Source organism: Talpa europaea (assembly GCF_964194135.1).
Source record: "Talpa europaea genome assembly, chromosome: 5".
NCBI classification, from domain to species: domain Eukaryota; kingdom Metazoa; phylum Chordata; class Mammalia; order Eulipotyphla; family Talpidae; genus Talpa; species Talpa europaea.
The window spans coordinates 25739532-25759524 of record NC_140071.1 but is presented as its reverse complement, the minus strand read 5'-3'; the positions used below and the strand labels follow the sequence as shown (position 1 = coordinate 25759524).

At 35.4% G+C, this 19993-nt stretch overlaps 1 protein-coding gene and 1 pseudogene across 2 annotated transcripts in view; one reads left to right on the top strand and one right to left on the bottom strand.

Moving 5' to 3' along the window:
* Window positions 1–19993, bottom strand: part of ITGA1 (integrin subunit alpha 1) — a gene marked incomplete at both ends in the record, with an annotated part of 141106 nt that overhangs the window by 13088 nt on the left and 108025 nt on the right. Inside the window, 11 exons of the mRNA XM_084233401.1 lie at window positions 183–285; window positions 1798–1887; window positions 3168–3244; window positions 5063–5143; window positions 6949–7158; window positions 9258–9368; window positions 10898–11034; window positions 12428–12594; window positions 15225–15355; window positions 17622–17879; window positions 19035–19178. Of these exons, the coding sequence (XP_084089527.1) occupies window positions 183–285; window positions 1798–1887; window positions 3168–3244; window positions 5063–5143; window positions 6949–7158; window positions 9258–9368; window positions 10898–11034; window positions 12428–12594; window positions 15225–15355; window positions 17622–17879; window positions 19035–19178 (1509 nt within the window). The remainder of the gene's footprint in view (window positions 1–182; window positions 286–1797; window positions 1888–3167; window positions 3245–5062; window positions 5144–6948; window positions 7159–9257; window positions 9369–10897; window positions 11035–12427; window positions 12595–15224; window positions 15356–17621; window positions 17880–19034; window positions 19179–19993) is intronic.
* LOC311171190 (large ribosomal subunit protein eL15-like) lies at window positions 12919–13499 on the top strand (annotated as a pseudogene). Its single transcript has one exon. The product of its transcript is annotated as a large ribosomal subunit protein eL15-like (transcript).

The following is a 19993-nucleotide window of genomic DNA, read 5'->3' as shown; positions in this document are numbered from 1 at the left end:
TACCAGTTTAAATAAAGTTTAAATAAAATTATTTAAAAATAATGAAACTATAAAGAAATGTATGCTGGAATATAGAGAATAACAGAAGAACCAACATGTTGTATTCATGTTCATCTATTAATACTTTTAAAAATTATAAACTTACAAATACTTATAATACTAATTTAAAAGTGATTTCTTACCAAGTAGAAGATGTTAATTTCATCTCCAATGTCCTCAGTAGAATTAATCATTTCAGGGACTGTCTCATTGGCACCAATAGAAATATGGTATTCACTTGCAGAGCTTAAAGAATTAATAGGCAGGGGAATAAATATGACAAAGTTTAATTTTTATTTGACTTCATTCTTTTTATTTCTTTATACTAGGTAATCCTATGAAAGTTTCAAATCAAAGACAAATTCTTTTACCATGAAAACTGAAATTAAATCTTTGAGAAGCGTGAGAAGGTATATATAATTTAGTCACTGATACTTATGTGGCCTTAAAATGCAAAAATGAGTATGATTTTTAAATAAAAACCCAATTTTTACCAACTAAAAAATTCCCAAGAATTCACAAATGTTATTTACATTCAATGGATAATCAGGCTAAAACTTGGCATTTCTAGAAATAATGACTTTTAAATAGATTTATAAAAATTATCACCTTTTCTCTATTTAAAATCCTGTATTTTTGCTAAACTTAAAATTTTCATTTTCTCTTCAGATGAACTTCATAGAATGAAATAAAACATAAACATATTTTAAGCAGCATTTCAGTTAGGGGAGCATAGATTTCAAAAATGCCTAAATGTTTGTCAAAATATGATTTTAAGCAAAGGGAGAATTCTTGGAAAAATTAGTGTACCAAGAAAACTAGATGTAGCAGACTAGAAAAGTCAATATATTTAAAGGCTAAGAAATATTTGCAAAAATCTACCTGTATATCCTATAATTCTCTTATTTTTATGATCTATTATCAACAAAAAGTGCTATAGACGATAAATTAAGAAAACGAGGGGCTCCCCTGGTGGCACAGCGGTTGAGCGCTGGGTTACAAGGCTACCCACAGCCTCTGCAGTGCCAGTTCAATCCCCAGCCACTGGTGAGGGTCCCACAAAAAAAAAAAAAAAAAGAAAGAAAATGATAAGATTTTAGAATAAACTTGCTGCTGATGCTTATATATATTTTTTGCATACATTGTATATATTTATTTAGCAAAAAATTAGAGAGCTATTCAAGCCGGGGAATTTATAGTGGGAAAGTTTGTGAACATGAGTGGTGTGTAGACAGATGACAGCTTCATAGGAAAACAGATAGTTTAATACTAAGGGAAGAAATTAATAGTACTAATTAACATTATTAGGAAATTAATACTATTAATGAGAAATAATCTGATTTTATGTCCTGAATGGGCAGCTGGTCATAGCACTCACCATGACAGTGACACCGAAGAAATGTGCCGGTGACCTCTAACACATGACCTTTTGGGAGGTTGGGAAGGATGTCTGGGTTTCCACTTGCCCTTAGTTGCTGAGACTGGATGGCTAATGTAATCCAGTACCATTTGCAGCTCACATTTTGGATTATTTAGTGTGCTGGTCCTCAAACTCAGAGTGCATGAGGGTTACCTGCAGGGCTTGTTTAACATAGATGTCTGGGCCCCACCTGAGTTTCTGATTCAGTACATATGAGGGGCCTGAGTATTTGCCGCTCATTAGCTCCCAGTTGGTTCTGATGCTCTTGAACAGTGACACACTTTGAGAATCATGGGTTAGTAGAAAAGCATCAACATAATAACACTATTTCCTGCTACCTGTAAAACTGCAGTCCAACTTCATATTTTACTGGGATAGTAATGTTTACTTCATTATCAGCAAGGGTCTCTGGAGGTTCTTCACTGTCACTAGAATTGAAATAACAGTATATTCAGACAAATCATCAGGTCATTTTTTAGAGACATTTCTGAGCATTTGAAACAGAAGTTTATCTTGGCAACTAAATTAAAAAAAAGGACAAAACAGTAGAATTCTTAATATTTTATTAAGGTTGGGGAGGGAGGTCAGAGATGGGTGTTGTTAAAAGTTTCCAGGTTGATTTGGAAGTGTAGCACAGATTAAAACCACACCAATGCAGTCCATACACCTTTCTGCCTATGAATTGCTATCCATCCTTTAAGGTTCATCTCAATTATAATCTCCCTGATATAATTGTGAACACCAGAACACTCTTCTGGTGTTCACATTGTCAAAGAGATGTAATTTCACCCTCCATTAAGTCTCTTACACATGGTTTATATATTTCTGTAATGACTTTTCCTTATTCAACCTGTGATAGCATAATTTATATACTAGTCTCAGCCTCCTACTATAATATTCACCCCATGAGGAGGGTCATGTCATTATTAAGTTTTACATTCCTATAGTGACTGATTGAATATCTTGTCCATAGGTGCCAAATAAATATGTTAAGTTGAAGTGAATTGATCATATAGAATTAACCCACTCACTAACTCATTTTCTTGTTTATTCATTCACTTTACATTTATTTAATAATTATCAGGTGTCAGTCACTATGGTAATTATAGTATCACTGGGGAATAAAGCGACTAAAAATAGAACTTTATCTCAGGGAGCTTATGATTTGTAAATACAGACACTTAAAAGAATGGTAAACCACTACTTCAATTTCCTTATTAGTCTTTAGCAATCTTTAGTCTACTTCTATGCTCTCTTCCAGAAGCTTTGAGAGATTTGGAACATTTATTAAATGACAAGTGGGTATTATAAAATTTTAAGTTGATCTCATGATTCAGTTGACATTGATCTGCTGATCAGTAAATAAACCAGTAAAAGCTTTTAAATTATAGAGGCTATAAAATTTTAAATATATTTAAATGCAGTTTGGCAGATAAAAGTGATGTGCAATTAAAGCATGTTTTACAGTTCACAGAACCAGTGGAGTAGTCCAGTTAGATGTATGATTTCTATTAAATGATCATTTATTTTGTTAATTGTGCTTAAGGATGTTTTGGGGAGGTAAAGTGGTTCATTTTCTTCTAATTCTACTGATTCCAAACAAACTGTGAGATATTTCCAGTGAGTCTATAAAGCAAAATACTCTAAATACATGAAAGAAAATTATATACTCTCATAGACATATGCCTATCCATACATATAAACCAACCTTGTTGTACTTAAATGAATCATCACATTTTCCATGAGATAAGATGTGTTAAATTGAAATAATATTTTGAAAGTTACCTATGGAAAAAAGTATATATTTTTAGTTTAGTAACAGATAAAATGTTTACTTTGATTAAAACATTCATTTATATAAATATTATCTAGACTCAAATTATGTGTTTAAGAAATATAAAACTTCTCATCACATCTTAGAACCAGAATAAATGGTTTACATGTACTTTTAAATGTGGGTATGTGGTATCCCTCGCACATTAAGATTGATTGTAAGTACTTTATTCAAATTATATTAATAAAATCACATATCAATCATAAATCAGTACTATATCCCATGATGGTACAGTATATAATTTTATATCAAGATCTACAAGATCATAATCATAAACAATGGAATCACTAAACAGTCAAAATTAAAGCCTCTTTAACATGGAAAATTTAAATATCGGCAACTAGCCACACAAGTTAGGCACTATTTACAGAAGGGATGACTGAAATTCCTTGGTCATGAGATTTGCATGGTTATACCATATACTTTGAGCTTTCTTTAAGAGTGTCGTGACACATTAATAGGGGTATGAATAGTCTTAACAGATAATGTGGGACAACTGGATATCACCAAGAAAGAATGAAGCTGGATTCTTTGTTTATACTATACACCAAAATGTATCATAGATCTAAAAGTAAGAGTTAAAACCATAAAACTCTTGAAAGAAATGATAGGAGTAAATCTTTGTGACCTTGGATTAGAGAAAGCCTTTGTTGGTATGACAACAAAAGCATGAATAACAAAAGAATCAATACACAAACTGCACTTCAACAACATAAAAAACTTTGCTGTGGGAAACCAAGAAGAAAGTGAGAAGACAATTTACAGAATGGGAGAAAATAATTGCAAGTCATGTATCTGATAACGGACTTGACTGTAGAAAAGTTAAATGGCTCTTACAATTCAATAATAAAAAAGATATCCCAGTTTAAAAATAGGTAAAATATGAATAGGCATTTCTCCAAAGATATAATTTAGCAATTCCATCCCTAGGTTTATACTCAAGAGAACTGAAACATACCCACACTAAAACTTAAACACAAATATCCACAGTAGTAGCCAAAAAGTGGAAATAACCCAAATGCCTATCAACTGATGAGAGGATAAGTAAAATATAATATATCTACACAATTGAATGTTATTTGAAATTAAAATTAAAAGGGTGGGTAGAGGGCATGGGTAAATCTTGAAAACAGTATTCTAAATGAAGCCAGTCAAAAGACCACCTGGTAGTATAATTCCATTTATATGAAATTTCCAAAATAGGCAATATAAAGAAATAAAGTGGATGCGTAGTTGCCCCTAGGATTGGGAAAGGAACAGTTGAGGAAAGAAGATAAGTAACTGGTGAATGTTATGGGATTATTTTTTTGATTGTGAAAATGTCCTAAGATTATGGTAATGCTCATATAATTCACAAGTTGGTAAATATATGAAAACTCATTAGATTGTGCATTTTTATGAATTTTATGGCATGTGAATTATATCTCAAAGAGGATATTATTTTTTAAAAGGTAGAAAGAAATAATTTTCTATACAAGTCCTAAACTAGTCTATTTGAAAGTTTCTTTTTCCAGCAAAGCTTACTAGATAGAAAACTCTAATACCGGAATTCCCCAGTTCTGTTCTGTTAGATAAGACTTTTAATTTTGTCTTGGTGTTTGCATTTGACTCATGCAATAAATGGTTTTTGATTCCAAGGTCTCAAAATTTTAAAATCAACCTTATTCATCTATATCAAGCTAAACTACCACTTGAAGGATTTCTATTTGATTTTGAGCATATCACTTTTCATACTCAACTACCACATCTATTTTGTATAACATGCTTACCACTTCTCCTTGTCTCAGGAAAGGATATCCAACTTTACATGTAATATTATGATTGGATTCACAGCTGTCCTTTTGAATATCCTAGGAAGAGAAAGTAAACAGAATTAAAACAGAAAACGTGCAGGTCAAATACTTGACCTTGGTCTTCTAGAATTTTCCCAGCTGTGCATTGAACTCTGCCTTACTAAGATTTGTCTCTCAAATCAGTTGGTAGAGTGACAACATTTGGGGATTACCCACAGTCCATTGAAATCTGTAAACGTCATTTAGTTGAAGGCGACTGAGGACAAAGCACATCACACTCTCCTGTCGTAGACCTTGCACCAACAAATGGGAATATGAACAGCACCTGCCTCGCAAGATGATCTGGTGGCTGGGAAAAAGAATCACACGTTCTGGACTGCCCAGTGGATATCCACAGTCGGTGGCAGTCATTGAGGAGTTTAGCATGGTCAGAGTCCGTGCTCTGACCAGGACACAGAGATTTGAAGCCTGAGCTCTTCACTGTCATTTCTTTCGTTCCTGGACTCCTCACCATTCTGGGTCTGATTCTCTCCCTAGAAGAGTTAGTTGGACTCCATTTTATCAAATAAAAAATACCACTGCAGGTGAGACTCACTGCTATTTTACATACCAATAAGTTGAAATAAATATTGGGAGTAGTATTCTCTATTTATAAGTAAGTGAAAAAATAATGTTGCTAGTTAAGATATCAATTGTAAAATGCAGCTACAGAAATGTTAAAATGTGAAAGGGTTTATCTTAGAATCTCTGTAGTCAACTTAGAAAATAATAAATGAAATGAAAAGATAAATAAAGCAGAGCCCTTAGATGAGCCTGGCACATAAAATGACTCAAGAAAAAGTGCCATCATTATCGTTGCTGTTATTTATAACAGTAGAGAAGGTGCATTATTGATTTCATAGTTCTGCCTCTCTCCCCAGGCTGTGAAATCAGCTGAAAAGGATACAGGCAAGGATTTAGAGTTGGACTTTACAGGGCTATGACACAGACCTCTTTCCAGAGAAAATTCAGTGGTAATATTTTCCCAACATCTCTCTGTACATCTGGATCTGTAATTAACATTCTTAACCGAATCTGAAATATGCCATGCTGATATAGGACATTTTTTTCAAGTCTTTTGTAGTCATCATATCCCTAAGTGAAAGCCTAATATTTGGAGCGAAATGCCAGTGAAAATATGAATTTACAGAAGCTTGACAATAATTTTAATATTATTATATATAACAAGTGTATTAATTTTTAATATAAATGATATTTTATTAATTCATATAAATGTATACAGAATTTTAACACTAGGGTTCATTTAGAGATCAGAATAAAAAGCAAAGTCCAAATTTGAAGTACTAATACTCTTTGATAGAACATCCCCTTCAGCTATTTGTTATTACAAAAAAAAAAAAAAAAAACCTGAAAACTTCTGTCTTGACAATGAGACATAGTCATTTAACACAGTTCTCTTGGGAGTGTATTTTCCACAGAAAAAAAGAAATGGTATCTTGATTTTTCTGCACGTATTTGCTTTCTTTCTGCCAATGCACTAGTCCCTCTCTACACTGCTGTTAAACTCATTTGATGCTGATTGTTATGTTTATCTTTTCCTTAATGCAATCTCAATTTCAGTGACTTAAGGACTCAAAAATATGTCATTTATATATATGTATATATACACATAAGTATATATAAAGAACTATATCAAAAGAAAAGCTTTAAAGAAGAGCTTGGTCCTTTTACCCTTAGTAGGTACTAATTTTGTGCAAAACACTATTTTCTAAAGTCAATATAATAAAAACAATTTGCTCAGTAGTATAAAAAGTAGGTTCAACAAATTATGATAATTAGTACATGAAAAACTAAAAGTATACCTCAATTCCTGAAAAAATTAGATTTGGAGAGTAATTCACTATGGTTCTGGTGTTATAGGCACTGTCCTTTCTGTTTTTGACGGTGAGGCTAAGGTTGAACTTTTCATTGTGGGATCTGACTATGAGTAAGCCCTTTTCCGTGGTGGACACATCCAGAGAGAGGTCTGAAATACACTTGTCCTTGTTTCCACAGTCTTTGGCAAAGGGAATCTGAAATGGGCACAGAAAAGCATTTTTCAAAATTTAGCTAGGCATTATTAAAAATTACCTATTGATTTGAAGAAAAGAAGTGATATAGCCAAAATAAGTTAATCAACTCAGAGAGAACAACTTTCATTGCTGAAGTCAAAAGGAATTTTGTATTTGTTCCTATAATTTATAGAGGAAAAAAATAAACTGTTATTTTTGGATATAAATTCTTCCAGTCCTTTAAAGAATGCACAGTTTTCACAGATGTTTTTCACTGGTTTTAGTCTTCTAAAGTAGAAGGTTTCAAAAAAAATCCACTCAATTACTCTACCTAAATCCATGGAAGACCACTTTAACATTTAACTCCAATTGTGAGATTTTTCTATTAAAAATAATCAAATAGGGCCTCCCCTGGTGGCGCAGGCGGTTGAGCACAGCGCTGTGAAGCTGTCAGCAGCCTCTGTAGCTGCGGGTTCGATCCTGGCCAGCTGGTGAGATACACACATGGCGCGGCAGACCTTTCCTGTCTCCCCCGCTCCTCCCCTCATCAGTGTTTTTCAGTCAGTCTGCCTGTTCTGTTCCCCGCTCTGTCTCTGGTGAGTCCTCTCACCCTCCCATGCATCTGGACTGTCCCCCAGTTCTTGTATGCATGAATAAATAAATCTTTAAAAAAATAATCAAATATTAAGGATATAATAGAGCTCTCTGTCAAGAAGGTAGAACATGGTTAAGTCACATAACTGGGCTTCCTTGAAGCCTCTTGTTCATCAAGACCCTCCCTTCTATCTGATCCACCACCAAAAATTGCCCATTTTACTCTCTTTTATATATCTCCCAAATCTCTTCTCACTTCTCCATTTCTATTCCCCCCTGCCCCCCAGTCCAGCTTTCCATACTTTCTCTGAATTAAGGTAACAGCTTCCTAACTGGTCTTCTGTACCATGTGTGTGTCCCTCCAATCATCCTCCACATTGCAACTGAAGTAAAACTTAAAAATGATTCATCTGGTCCTATCATAGGACCCACTGAAAGCCTTCAGTAGCGTTAAACTGTTCTTCAAAACAGTTTTAAATCTGTGCAGTTACACACAGTCTTAGAAAGATCCTGCTCCTGCCAGCACTGCCCACCTCATCCCACGTCACCTTCTCACCTTGATACACACTTCAGTCACTCGATGTGTTTAGTTTAATCCCATTTATACCTCAGAACTTTGATACATATCCCTCTGCCTGAAACACTGCTCCCTCCACTTCTCTAAATATAATGGAGAATTATCTACGCTTTGGTCTCAACTACATGTCATTAATTTAGGTAAGTGCTCTCTGTCTCCTCAGCCTGGAGAGAAGTCCCCAAACAGTGGTGACGTCTTCCAGAGCACGCACCCTAATGACTAAACCCGTTTCCTAAATATGTTTGATGAGATCGGGTGCATTCAGGGTGCTATGGCCGTAGACTCAGTAAATGTATTTGGAAGGAAGAAAGGGGGGGTGGAAGTGAGGTGCATGGGGAAAACTAACTCCTCATTCCAGGTGTTCCCTCCATTGGTGCCACATTTGTGCCCCCATGCTCACTCCCACTTTCTCAGCATTGAGAGTGTAGACTGGTGAATTTGGAAGCAGGAACTGACAGAAAACATGTCAGTTCCTTTCTGTCTCTTCTGCTCTTGGGGCAGTGATGTGCCACTGGAAGCATCTATGTTGCCCTACATCGCCCTTCTATAAGTTTTGGTAGCTGCGCCACCCCCCACCCCCCCCAGGAAGAGGTCTGGGATTGCAGAGTGCTGCTGCTGCTTTTTGTGGTTCTCTGGGGTCTGAGTCTGTTTCATGTGAGGACATCTGTTATACCTACATTCCTGCCATCCAGGGCTAACTAGTCATAGAAGGGAATTCCAATGGCCGACCTATGTCTTTCTCTTATTTGTTCCTGAATATCAGGCGAGACAAGAGTAGATATCCTTTAGAAGTTCCTTTAAACTCCAATAATATGAAATGAGTTGGGAAAAACTTTAATTTTTAAGAAATATAATTGATTTAGGGCCATGTGTGCATGTTTATGTGTTTCAGGTTTCTTCCCAATGTATTCACAAATAGCTATTCTGAATTTTAAAAAGTCCAACTTACATATTCATGTACTGAATTTGGTAGAGCATCATCAAGAACAGGCCCATTTTCTGGATCAGTAAGATTAAAGTCCAAAGTTATTCTCACAGAATCTCGGAAGTCATGCTTGTCCTAGAGATTGAAACAAAATATATCAGTGGTATTATATTTACTGGATTATCTGACCTTGTTATGACTTTCTTTTTCTGTCTCCTGGAGGCAAGTGCACTAGAACATTCTCAGACACCTGTATCTTATCTAGGACCTCATGGGCTTTGGTTTCACTGGAGAAGGATTACCCATCTGCCTTGACAGGGAAGCAGCTGGAATGCAATGCCTTTGGATGATGACCATTTGACACTCCTCCAGTTCCTCAATGGACCAGCTGGAGTGGTGAGTGCCTTGCCATGTCCAGACAGACCACTTCGAGCTACTTCCGTTATAACAATATCTTTCTCTTGAGATCTCAAGATAAATAAAAATCTCTATACAACACTTCTAGGAAACCTTCCCAATTTCAGAAGAGCAAACTTTCTTTAAATTTAGTTTCATTTTACTAATTCAATATAGGCCTAGAGCTGTAAGATTTACATAATGTGAAATGATATGTAAATGACATGATATGATCAATACTCTTAATACTATTACCAATAGCAACCATCATTTATGGTATGTACAGAATTATGAGCTTTATGCACACTGTTGGGAATTATTTCAACAATATTCCAAGATGAATAACTATTATTTATTTTACAGATGAAGACTGAGCTTGAGACTAAAATCACTTAGAATGTAGGGAATTTGGGGTTCAAATTCCATCCCGATTGACTCAAAATATAGAATACATCAATTTAGAAACAAGTCAGAAGTGGGACAAAATTGTCCACCTTTCTTTAAAATTCCACGATCATGTTCAAGTCTCTAAGTCTCAATCTCAGTTACTGACATCAGTGTTAACTCATTATATCCTGTCTGCTTTTTTAAAAATGAGTGTCATATATATTTTATGAAATTCCTGCCCTTTCTTGGATACTTGCTTTACATATACACTGACCCAACAAAGTATATTAAAAAGTTTCAAACTGGTTTACTAGTCATCTCTAGAGATTAATAATTTGCTTTCTAAGGCCTTCACATACACTTAAGTAGAAAGAAACTCAGGTAGCACAAAGCCTAGAGATGATAGAAAATAACCAGATTCCCTCCCCCTCAATTTAAAGTCAAAGAGTACAATCTATAGTTCTGTGAACAGAAGAGACCTCAGAAAACATATTGCCTGTGGCATTTAACCACTTAGCATCCATATTTGCCAGACAAGGCCCACAGAACTTAGATAATAATCTCAAGTTGAAAGAATAAATGAATGGATGAAAGAAATGAATAAATGTATGAAGAGCCAATAATGCAGTGTCTTTTACTCTTTGCTAAGATATGGATGTTTGGTAACACACACAGGAAGATGAAAGATAGTTTTATAAAATGTATTCGGAATTAGAACATCAGACCTGTGATTTTCTGATACAACTGAACACACAAAATCAAGTCTACTTCATGTTGTGCCTTTTGAAATAAAACAGTAAGACCTGAATTGACTTGCAATAAGATATCTACACTTTATTCTTGATTTGGTGTAAGGCAGCTGTAATATATGATTTACTTGCCAACATGTAGAAGGAATGCTTAGTGCATGCTGATTTCTTAACTATGATGTTTCTTTGAATCTTTCTCTCTTGAGTTCCAGAGAAAAAACTTCGTGATATCTGTCTTAGTGAATCCAGTGTGATACGGTACTGCAAATCTAAAAAAAAAATGGATAAAAATGTTTATTTCTTTCCCCCCCCCTTTGATCCAGCTAATAAATTAATATTAAGGAAAAAATCTCTTGGTTAATCTGTCAGCAAAATGCTTCTGACATTTGGTATATCTACACTCAACAGTGCAATGGTGTTCCCAGTCATGAAAATAACCTGAAGCAACTCTACAGAATGACTTTGTGAGTTCACTGTGCTTTGAATGTTTAATTACACTTATTTTATAATGTACACATATGTAGTCACATAGCTGTGTCCCCACATTTTACCTAATTTCCTGATCATGCCTATACTTATGGGGTTGTCACTTAAAATATGTTTTTAGTTTAGAAATGTTGGAGCCCTATATAGAATATGATTATGTCATATTTTCTATTGAAAAATATATATTCATGATAATTTTACCTATTTTATGAAAAAATGTCATTTTAGAAATTGTTGAAAGCACATAAAAATAAGCTTAACAGATATGTTTCATAAAATAAGCATGTTACATAAAGAAAACAAGTTAAACCTTTTACTTTCTATGAAGGCAACAATCCTCATATGATCACTTGGTTACTTTATAAAAATTAAATAAGATTGAAATAATGCTGGATATGAAAATGTAAATTGTTATTTTACATTCCTATACCTCATTTATCTTCTAGTCAGAGGCCTATTTTGGAGCATAAATATTCACATGTAGAGCAAACTAAGACAAATAGATTTTAAGGATTGTTTTTTTCTCATTCCACGTACATTTGGTTTGCAAAGCAAACGACTCATTTGGTTTGCAAAGCAAACGACTCTTTTGTAGCTAATGGCCTTCATCGCTTTCACTCCAACATATTTCAACACCATTATAAAAGACCATAGAAAGTATAGTGTGTGGAGAGAAGTGGTATGTGGTATGCCTGAGAACACACAGAACGTGTCTGACTCAAACACCAGGGTCACCTTCCGATTGGAGCAAAGGCATCTCAGGAAGATGGGGGTGGCCAGGCATCGGTGTCCTTCGCAGTAGGTCTTACCAGATGGAGGGCAGAGCAGGAAAAGAGGTTTTGAAAACCCACAGCAAGGAAAATAGGGCTCATTTGGAGCTCACTTTCCAGGCTCTACCTCTGAACTGCCATCTGCGTGTGTGTGCGTGTGTGTGTGTGTCTCTTCCCCCTTCCCTCCAAGCACCAATTTATTCATAAAAAGTGGGAGCCACAGAAGGGAAAGATGGGATGCTGAGGCCATCACATAAACACATCATTTCTCTCCAAAATTTACCTTCAACATATTTGCAGGGGCAAATGTGATGTGCAGACCCCAATTTCTTACTGGATTTCATCATGCTGGAGCAAATATGCTGTCGTCCTGCCCCAAAGTATTAGCTATATATGTTACACTTACCAGCTTCATAAATCATGTCTTCTTTGGACTTTAATTTCACATCAAAACACACTGTAGCATTTATGCAAACTGTTTCCTTTCCCTCCATCCTGCAGTTTTTCTTTTGAATATTCACTTTATTGGGTTCAAAATTCATGGTCACTTTAACTACAGCTACATCTCGGGACCTACAAACACATTGACAATGGTGATTACTCACACACTTTCACATTTCATGAATGCCATGATTCTGGGAGTGCAATTGAGTGCCTGCAAGAGATGTCTTCAAGTACAGTTCCGGCTGTTAGGACTCAGTTTCTCTGGAGAATTGTTGAGACAAAAGAGAATGTATCCCATGATGGAAACAGTGAGGACTCGCGTTTCCTTACTTTGTTTCAGTTAAAGCCACAGTTTCCAAGAACCTACAGATGACTTTGAGTACTTACTAAATGGGGCTTGTGGATGAAGGGCTCTTTTCCTTCCATGTGGCAGCAGCCGTTAGGAAAGCCAAAATGGGCGCTTACAAGTACATCCAGGGGTCATGGAGAAAAAACAGTCTGATGTGATGCACTTGCTTCTCAGGGTGTCCTTCTGGCACCCTCCACAGGGCACCCACCCTACTGGGCAGGATAAAGCCCACAGACTGGGATACAAGGCCAAGCAAGGTTATGTCACATATAGGATTCATGTGCACTGTGGTAGCTACAAATGTCCAATTCCAAAGGGTGCAGCCTATGGCAAGCCTGTCCCTCATGGTGTCAATCAGCTGAAGTTTGCTAGAAGCCTTCAGTCTGTTGCTGGATGCCATGGTGGGCTCCGAGAGTCCTGAATTCTTACTGGGTTGGTGAAGATTCCACACACAATTTTTTTGAGTTTATCCTCATCCATACATTTCACAAAGCTATCAGAAGAAATCCTGATACCCTGTGCATCACTAACGTGGTCTGTAAGCACAGGAAGGTGCAGGAGCTGACACCCGCAGGCTGCAAGAGCCGATACTGGAAAGGGTCATGGGTTCCCCCACACTCTTGGTGGTTCTCACCATGCAGCTTGGAGAAGGCACAATGCTCTTCAGTTCCAGCTTAATTGCTAATAAGCAATGTCTGAAACTCTTACCTATCTAATAAACAATTTAGCACCATCCTGTCTGTTGAAAAGTTTCTTTGTCTATTAAAACTTGTTGTCTGCAGATTATTCCATGAATGTTTTGCCAAATTATCAAGGTGAAAATGCAATAATGTTCAAAGACTAAAAGAAAGGAATAAATGAGGACTTAACTCTATGTTAATAAACTTTTGCTTATTTTTCTCTCATTATTCTATCTTGCATAACAGGGACTCAGCCAAGAAGAACTCAGAAGGGCAGAGGAAAAATTATTCTCCATCTCTAACAGTTTATAAGCCAAAGATCTGTTTTGCTCATGATGGAAAGAAATGCAACCAAGTGCCCAGGCGCCACTTCAGAACCAAAGCCCTAATTGGGGAATCTTCCACTTTCCTCCCAATCTGGAAAGAGTTCATAGGTCCCTGGAAAATGTTTCTGCACTCTGATCTTTGTTTTTCTGATAGGTTCAATCCTGCCCCTATGTCAAGGGAGGAGAAGAAAAATAACATGTACAGCACTGTGGTAGGCACACACATTATTTAGCGTTTCAATGAAAACTAAATGTACCTTTGTTCCTAACCCTGTGACTCCTGGTTTGGAGCTTGGTTTCAGGTGGGTCCTCCCCAAAGCCACAGTCACCTGCACCCAGCAGTCCCCCTTGGTAGGCATCCCCTTTCAGTTACTTCTTCCTTACTGTACACAGTTAATTTTTTTGACACCAAGGCTATTTTCTGGCATATAATTTTTATTTGATCATTGGTTCTTAAGCATTACCTTAAATTATGCCAAATTTGTCTATTTTAGGTCTCTGTCTTTATCTCACAATTTTCTGTACTAAGCTTCTAGATATATTTTGGGGGGAAAAACATGGAGATATGTTTCCACCTGACATGTGGACTTTCCATCAGGATACCTGGCATAAATATATTTTTTATTTATTAAATCTTTCATGTGTCTTAATGAAATTTGTAATGTTTTCACAATTATTGCACAAATTTCTCATGAAAATTATTTTTAATATTTTAGTCAATTTTCCCCCCAAAGAGAACCCCTTTTGGAATTGTAATGTTTTTCACTAAAGCCAGAGCTATCAATGATATTAATGAATACTTTGCTAATTATAATAAATTGATAAGCAATTAATACTTGTTAATAACAATTATTATCAGTATTTATTTATAAATAGATGGTATACAAGTACATATATTTGCTCATTAACTAGCATTTTACAATTAACTGAAATTAATTTGGGATTCAGGCATTTTAAAGACTGAAAAAAGATTTTACTGAACATGCTATTATGCTTGACCAACAATATAAACACAATCAGACAATAATACACATTGTAATAGGTAAACAAAAAGAGTCAATTATTCCTAAAAGCTTGTAAGTAACTCAGAGTTTGGTATGCTTTCTTGTTTATATACATCCTCTATGAGATCTTCTTCTCCCCTATACCTATCCCACAACAGAGTATCTACCTTAGAGCCAAGCAGATAATAGATACCCCAGGGAAAAAATATCGACACAACTTGTTTAATAGGATCCCTTTATCTTTAAGAATTATTGACTTTTCAAAGGTGCAAAAATGCATATTTTTATCTGCATAATGGAGCATAAACGGAAGTAGATATTTGATATAATATGAGCTCTGATCAAGCTCTGGAGCTATTTTAGTATTATTGGGAACTTTGGATGTTATTAAAATACATACCAGAAGAGGGCAGCACCACCAAGGCCCCCTATAGTCACATCAGTCAGGCCATCCCCATTTAAATCCATCTCCCCGTGGATAGACTGGCCAAAAAATTTCAATGTCTCACCGTCTCCACCTGATGGAATACGCTGTGAAAATTCCAAGAAAAAACTTTCATATCAGAAGAGTCTTTTCAAAAACAGTTTCAAATATATCTGAAAATTTGGATTGGTTATCAAAAAAATTTAAATTAGAGATCTGGAAACTTGCTCAACAGGCCCATCAGAAGTGCTCAGATATTCCCAAAGGATATGCCTTTTCTAGTATAGACACAATTGCTTTCTGGGTACAGACACAATTGATACCAGAGAGAGGAGGGAAAATTATATAACGTCATCCTGTCTATTCCTCAAGGAAAGCATTATGAGTAATGGCTCTGCTTTCTAGTTCCCGTTCAATCACGTTACACAGAGATATTTAAGGTACTGGAAACCTTGAAAACCTATCAACATGCAAGAGGAGGAGTAGAAAACTGTCCCAGGTTCAGTGTGGGTCTGGGTAAAAATAATACATTCCATCCAATACATTTTCCTGACTTAGGTTTAGTTCAAGCTGATAGTATTTTAATAGAGCCAATAGCAAGGAAACAAAACTGACTCTTCTTAAATTTGGCGGTTTTCTCAACCTTTTGTTTTCCACTTAAGATATCATAAAATAAGAAGCCAAATTATGCTATCCAAGTGCAAACATTTTTCATGCTCCCACTGGATCTGGATGAGTTGATTCAATTTGATTCTGGATGATCCCTCACACAAGTAGCTTCTCTGTTTGCCATAGAAATGAATGATCATATCCTCACTTATCTTTGGGAAAGCATTTTGCAGATAATCAGCAAACTCAACTCTAATATTCTTTTTTGTTTTTGTTTACAGTGGCATTTTAATTTACTACCAATTTCCAAAATAAATTGCTGTGACAATATATTCCATTTATTAATGATTTAAATATGCTTCTTTTACTGCAAATGCCATTCCACTAAATCTGCAGGATCAACACCGAAGGAATAAAGTGGTAGAACTCAAGAGAGAAACTCCTTGCATTTCCTTACTTCATCATGTCCTAATGGTTAATATTGCATTGCTAGTTTGGTAAATATCATGTTTTTTTTTTTTTACAAAAACAAATTAAGTATTAAGTGGATAGGAATTTTGTTACTAAAATATGGCTTTTATTTTGTTTCACTATTAATGTTATGATTTTATGAAAAAATAATCACAAAATCCCACTACATGAATAGATTGTGCAAATTCTGTCGACAACAGAACTACAGAGAACTGTTATATGTAAAAATGATTAATGTTATGCCTTCTGTTTTTGTGTAATAAAGTTAGAAAGTGTTGAATTCTATTTTATTTATAAGTAATTGTTCAGTGCCTAACTATGATTGCTTAAAAACAGACAATTACAGTGAAAGAGTTCCTTTAAACTCTCCTTCTTTATAGTGCATTAGACAATTCTATAGATTAATATTATTCTCTGATAGGAAAAATAGATTTGAGCTGTTAACTGACAATAAATTTAAAACAGGAACAACAAAAATCCCCTGAAGTTAAGCTTAATTATTCAGACATTTTTCTTAGAGGGATTACTTGTAAAAAATTTATAAACCTTCAGAAAACAAAATTCATTAGAGGAAAATATACTAATTTAATTTATAAATGTAAACTTAATGTAATTTTATTATTTTGAATATAAAAGAACAATCTCTTTTTTGAGAAATCATTATTGTTCCATGTTTGAGAATGCGGTACCCACTATTTAGGATTAGACTCAACTGCAAGTATTAAATAGCATCATTAAGAAGTTCTTTTGTTTATTTTTGTTTTTTACCATGTCAAATGATGTGATTTCAAAAGATGTGGAGATGTGGCACACAACAACAGAAAAAAAAATAGATGAAAGGGTAAAACACAAAATAATTCTCTCATTTAAAAACTGAGGAGAGGGTCTCCCCAGTGGTGCAGCCGGTTGAGCGCAGTGCTGTGAAGCTGTTCGCAGCCTCTGAAGCGCCAGTTCAATTCCCAGCCGGCCTCAGAGATTCCCACATGGCGCAGCAGACCTCTCCTGCCTCGCCTGTTGCTCCCCTCAGCAGTGTATTTCAGTCAGTCTGCCTGTTCTGCCACCCGCTCTGTCTCTGGTGAATCCTCTCATCCTCCCACGTCACTGGCCTGTACCCCAGTTCTTGTATAAATAAAAATAAATCTTAAAAAAAAAAACCACTGATGACAGAATTAAATCTAGTTCCCCAATAAAGTCAGAAGAAAGAAGTTAAATAACCCATGAAGCAAGACGGGTGACCCTTACACCAAGGCCGCTTATCACTGAAGGGTGAGAATGAGAGATCTAACTTCTTACTTGTGCATAGTCTTTCCTTATAGTTTTGCCACTTCCATGATAAATGTATGCGGCTCCCCCGTGATCATCTTCCAGGGGAGCACCTATCACAATGTCATTAAATCCATCAAGATTGAGGTCTTTCACAGCAGCGATAGCTGTTCCGAAACGGGCCCCGCAAGGCTCATTTTTGTTTTCCTTTGTGCATGAATTGTGCTTCAGAGATGAACAGCAAGTCTGCTTAATGGGTTCCAGGCTCATTTGATATTCAAACCTTGTCTGGAAAAAAGATAAACAGGATACTTACGGATTTCTATCATTACTACAGCAGAGTGGAATTTTTAAGTACATACTAAATCAGGGCTATTAAAAACCATTTGTACATCAATGGTAAAATTTGTAAAATTTCTTAAAAAGTGTGCCTATTTGAGAGCAAAGTTAGAGACTTTAAAGAAGAGATTGTGGAGGTATGGAAAGAAGACATTAAGGATCTTAATGGATTCGCTTTTTAATGTGAGTATATAACAGCATCTTTGTAAAGGGTAAAAAAATGGAATTTTAAAATCAATTTGTGTCACTATCCTTTCTCTGAAATTTATATGTGCTCCCATTCTGAGCAAAGAGAAAACTTACTCTGTTCAAAAAGCAAACTTTTCCCAAAGATGTTTAGTGTGAATATTTTTTTAAAAAATCCAGTACTGGCATTGATGGACAGGAATCACCTTCTTGGAAGATAAAGGAAAATAGCACAGGACCAAAAAAAGTTGATAGGAAGAAGTGAAAAAAAAAAGGATAGGAAGAAAGATATAACTTATGATTAAAATAATCAATATGGGAGACTTTAAGGATTTAAAAAGCTGAATAGATGAATATTCACTTTGCTGTAAACAGCAAAAAACTCTTCTAGTGAATAAATCAATTATTTTGCCTAACAAATAATGACTCACATCAGGAGGGGAAAATAAAATCTCACTCCAGCCCAGTGAAGTATTGCAAAGACTGCAGCAGTTTGGTGAAAATGTCCAGTGCCTTTACTTTGGCAATCACTACTTCCCTACAATCTCTCCATTCTCACCCCACCCACCACCAACACAGCTTAATCTGCTAATATTACTCACCTTCAGGCCAGAGACCATGAATAATTGGTTCCCTATGCATTCATTCAATAGTTTAGTAAGATTTACATTTACCTATGTCCTGTATATTTTATTATAATATAGTTCACATTTTCAAGCAGAAAATATGTAAGGATTTGAACAGTTTTAGAATTCTATATGTTGATTTAGAAACTGAGGGGGTAATAAAATAGATGAGCCCTGAAAATTCTTTACTGGTTCCAAAATATGTGAAAAATCAGAACTACAATATTTATTAGAAATTGAACAAGAAGAGGAAAGTTTCCTGGATCTCTAGCCAGCTCACAGTTGCCATTACCTGATTGAGAGTGTACACATACACTTTTCCCTGTTCTTCTTTCTCTGTACCCATGTACATGGGAGCTCCAACTAGAAGAATGTCAGTATTCGAATCTTTATCAACATCCAGGGTGGTTAAAACACTGCCAAAGTAGGAACCGATCTAAAGTACAATAAATAAATAAATAAATAAACCCTGTCGAATGAACATCAGAAATTTTCAAGGAAGTGAAAACCTGTATTTCTTTTTCTTGCACTAATTTAGAATATAAAATAGAAGACATTCTGGAATGACTTCAGTTCATGTTTAAATGAAATTATGAAATAAAATACAGTATGAAGAACTGAATTATCTTGAAATAGCAGTACCAACAAAATGGCTAGTATTTGTCCGAGCAGCAGTTGGAGACAGAAAAAATATGAAACATTTACGTGGATGTAGGGCATCCCCTTGTGGTAATATATATTCTCTTTTCAACACAGGGATGTGTTTTAGGAAAATGAGGGAGAGTTATACTTAATTATTTAAATGCAATTACATTCCGAAATAATGATCTATGTTCATGTCTGAGGTCCTGATATTTCTCTTACTGAAACTTCCTATGTTAATTTCCACTTCAGTTTTGCTCCTGTCATTCTGCTACTACATCATAGACCACCCTTTCTTTTCATCTTTGTTCCTTATTTTCTCCTTCTATCCCCTAAATTTTGGCGTCACCTAAGCTCAGAACAACATTTTTTTCCATTCTCTTACTCTAAATGACTAATTCTCCCTCAAATATTTCCATTACTGCAAACTGCAAATTTCACTCTGTCCTCCTAGACATTGCTAGACATTTAGACAACTGCTAGACATTGACTTTTAAATGTTCTTTCCTCACAGGCTTATGAATGGTTTAAACATTTTTTTAAGTTGAAATAATTATAAACATGAGCAAAAATTTTTTAAGACCTGGCAGCCTTGGCCTTCATTTCTAC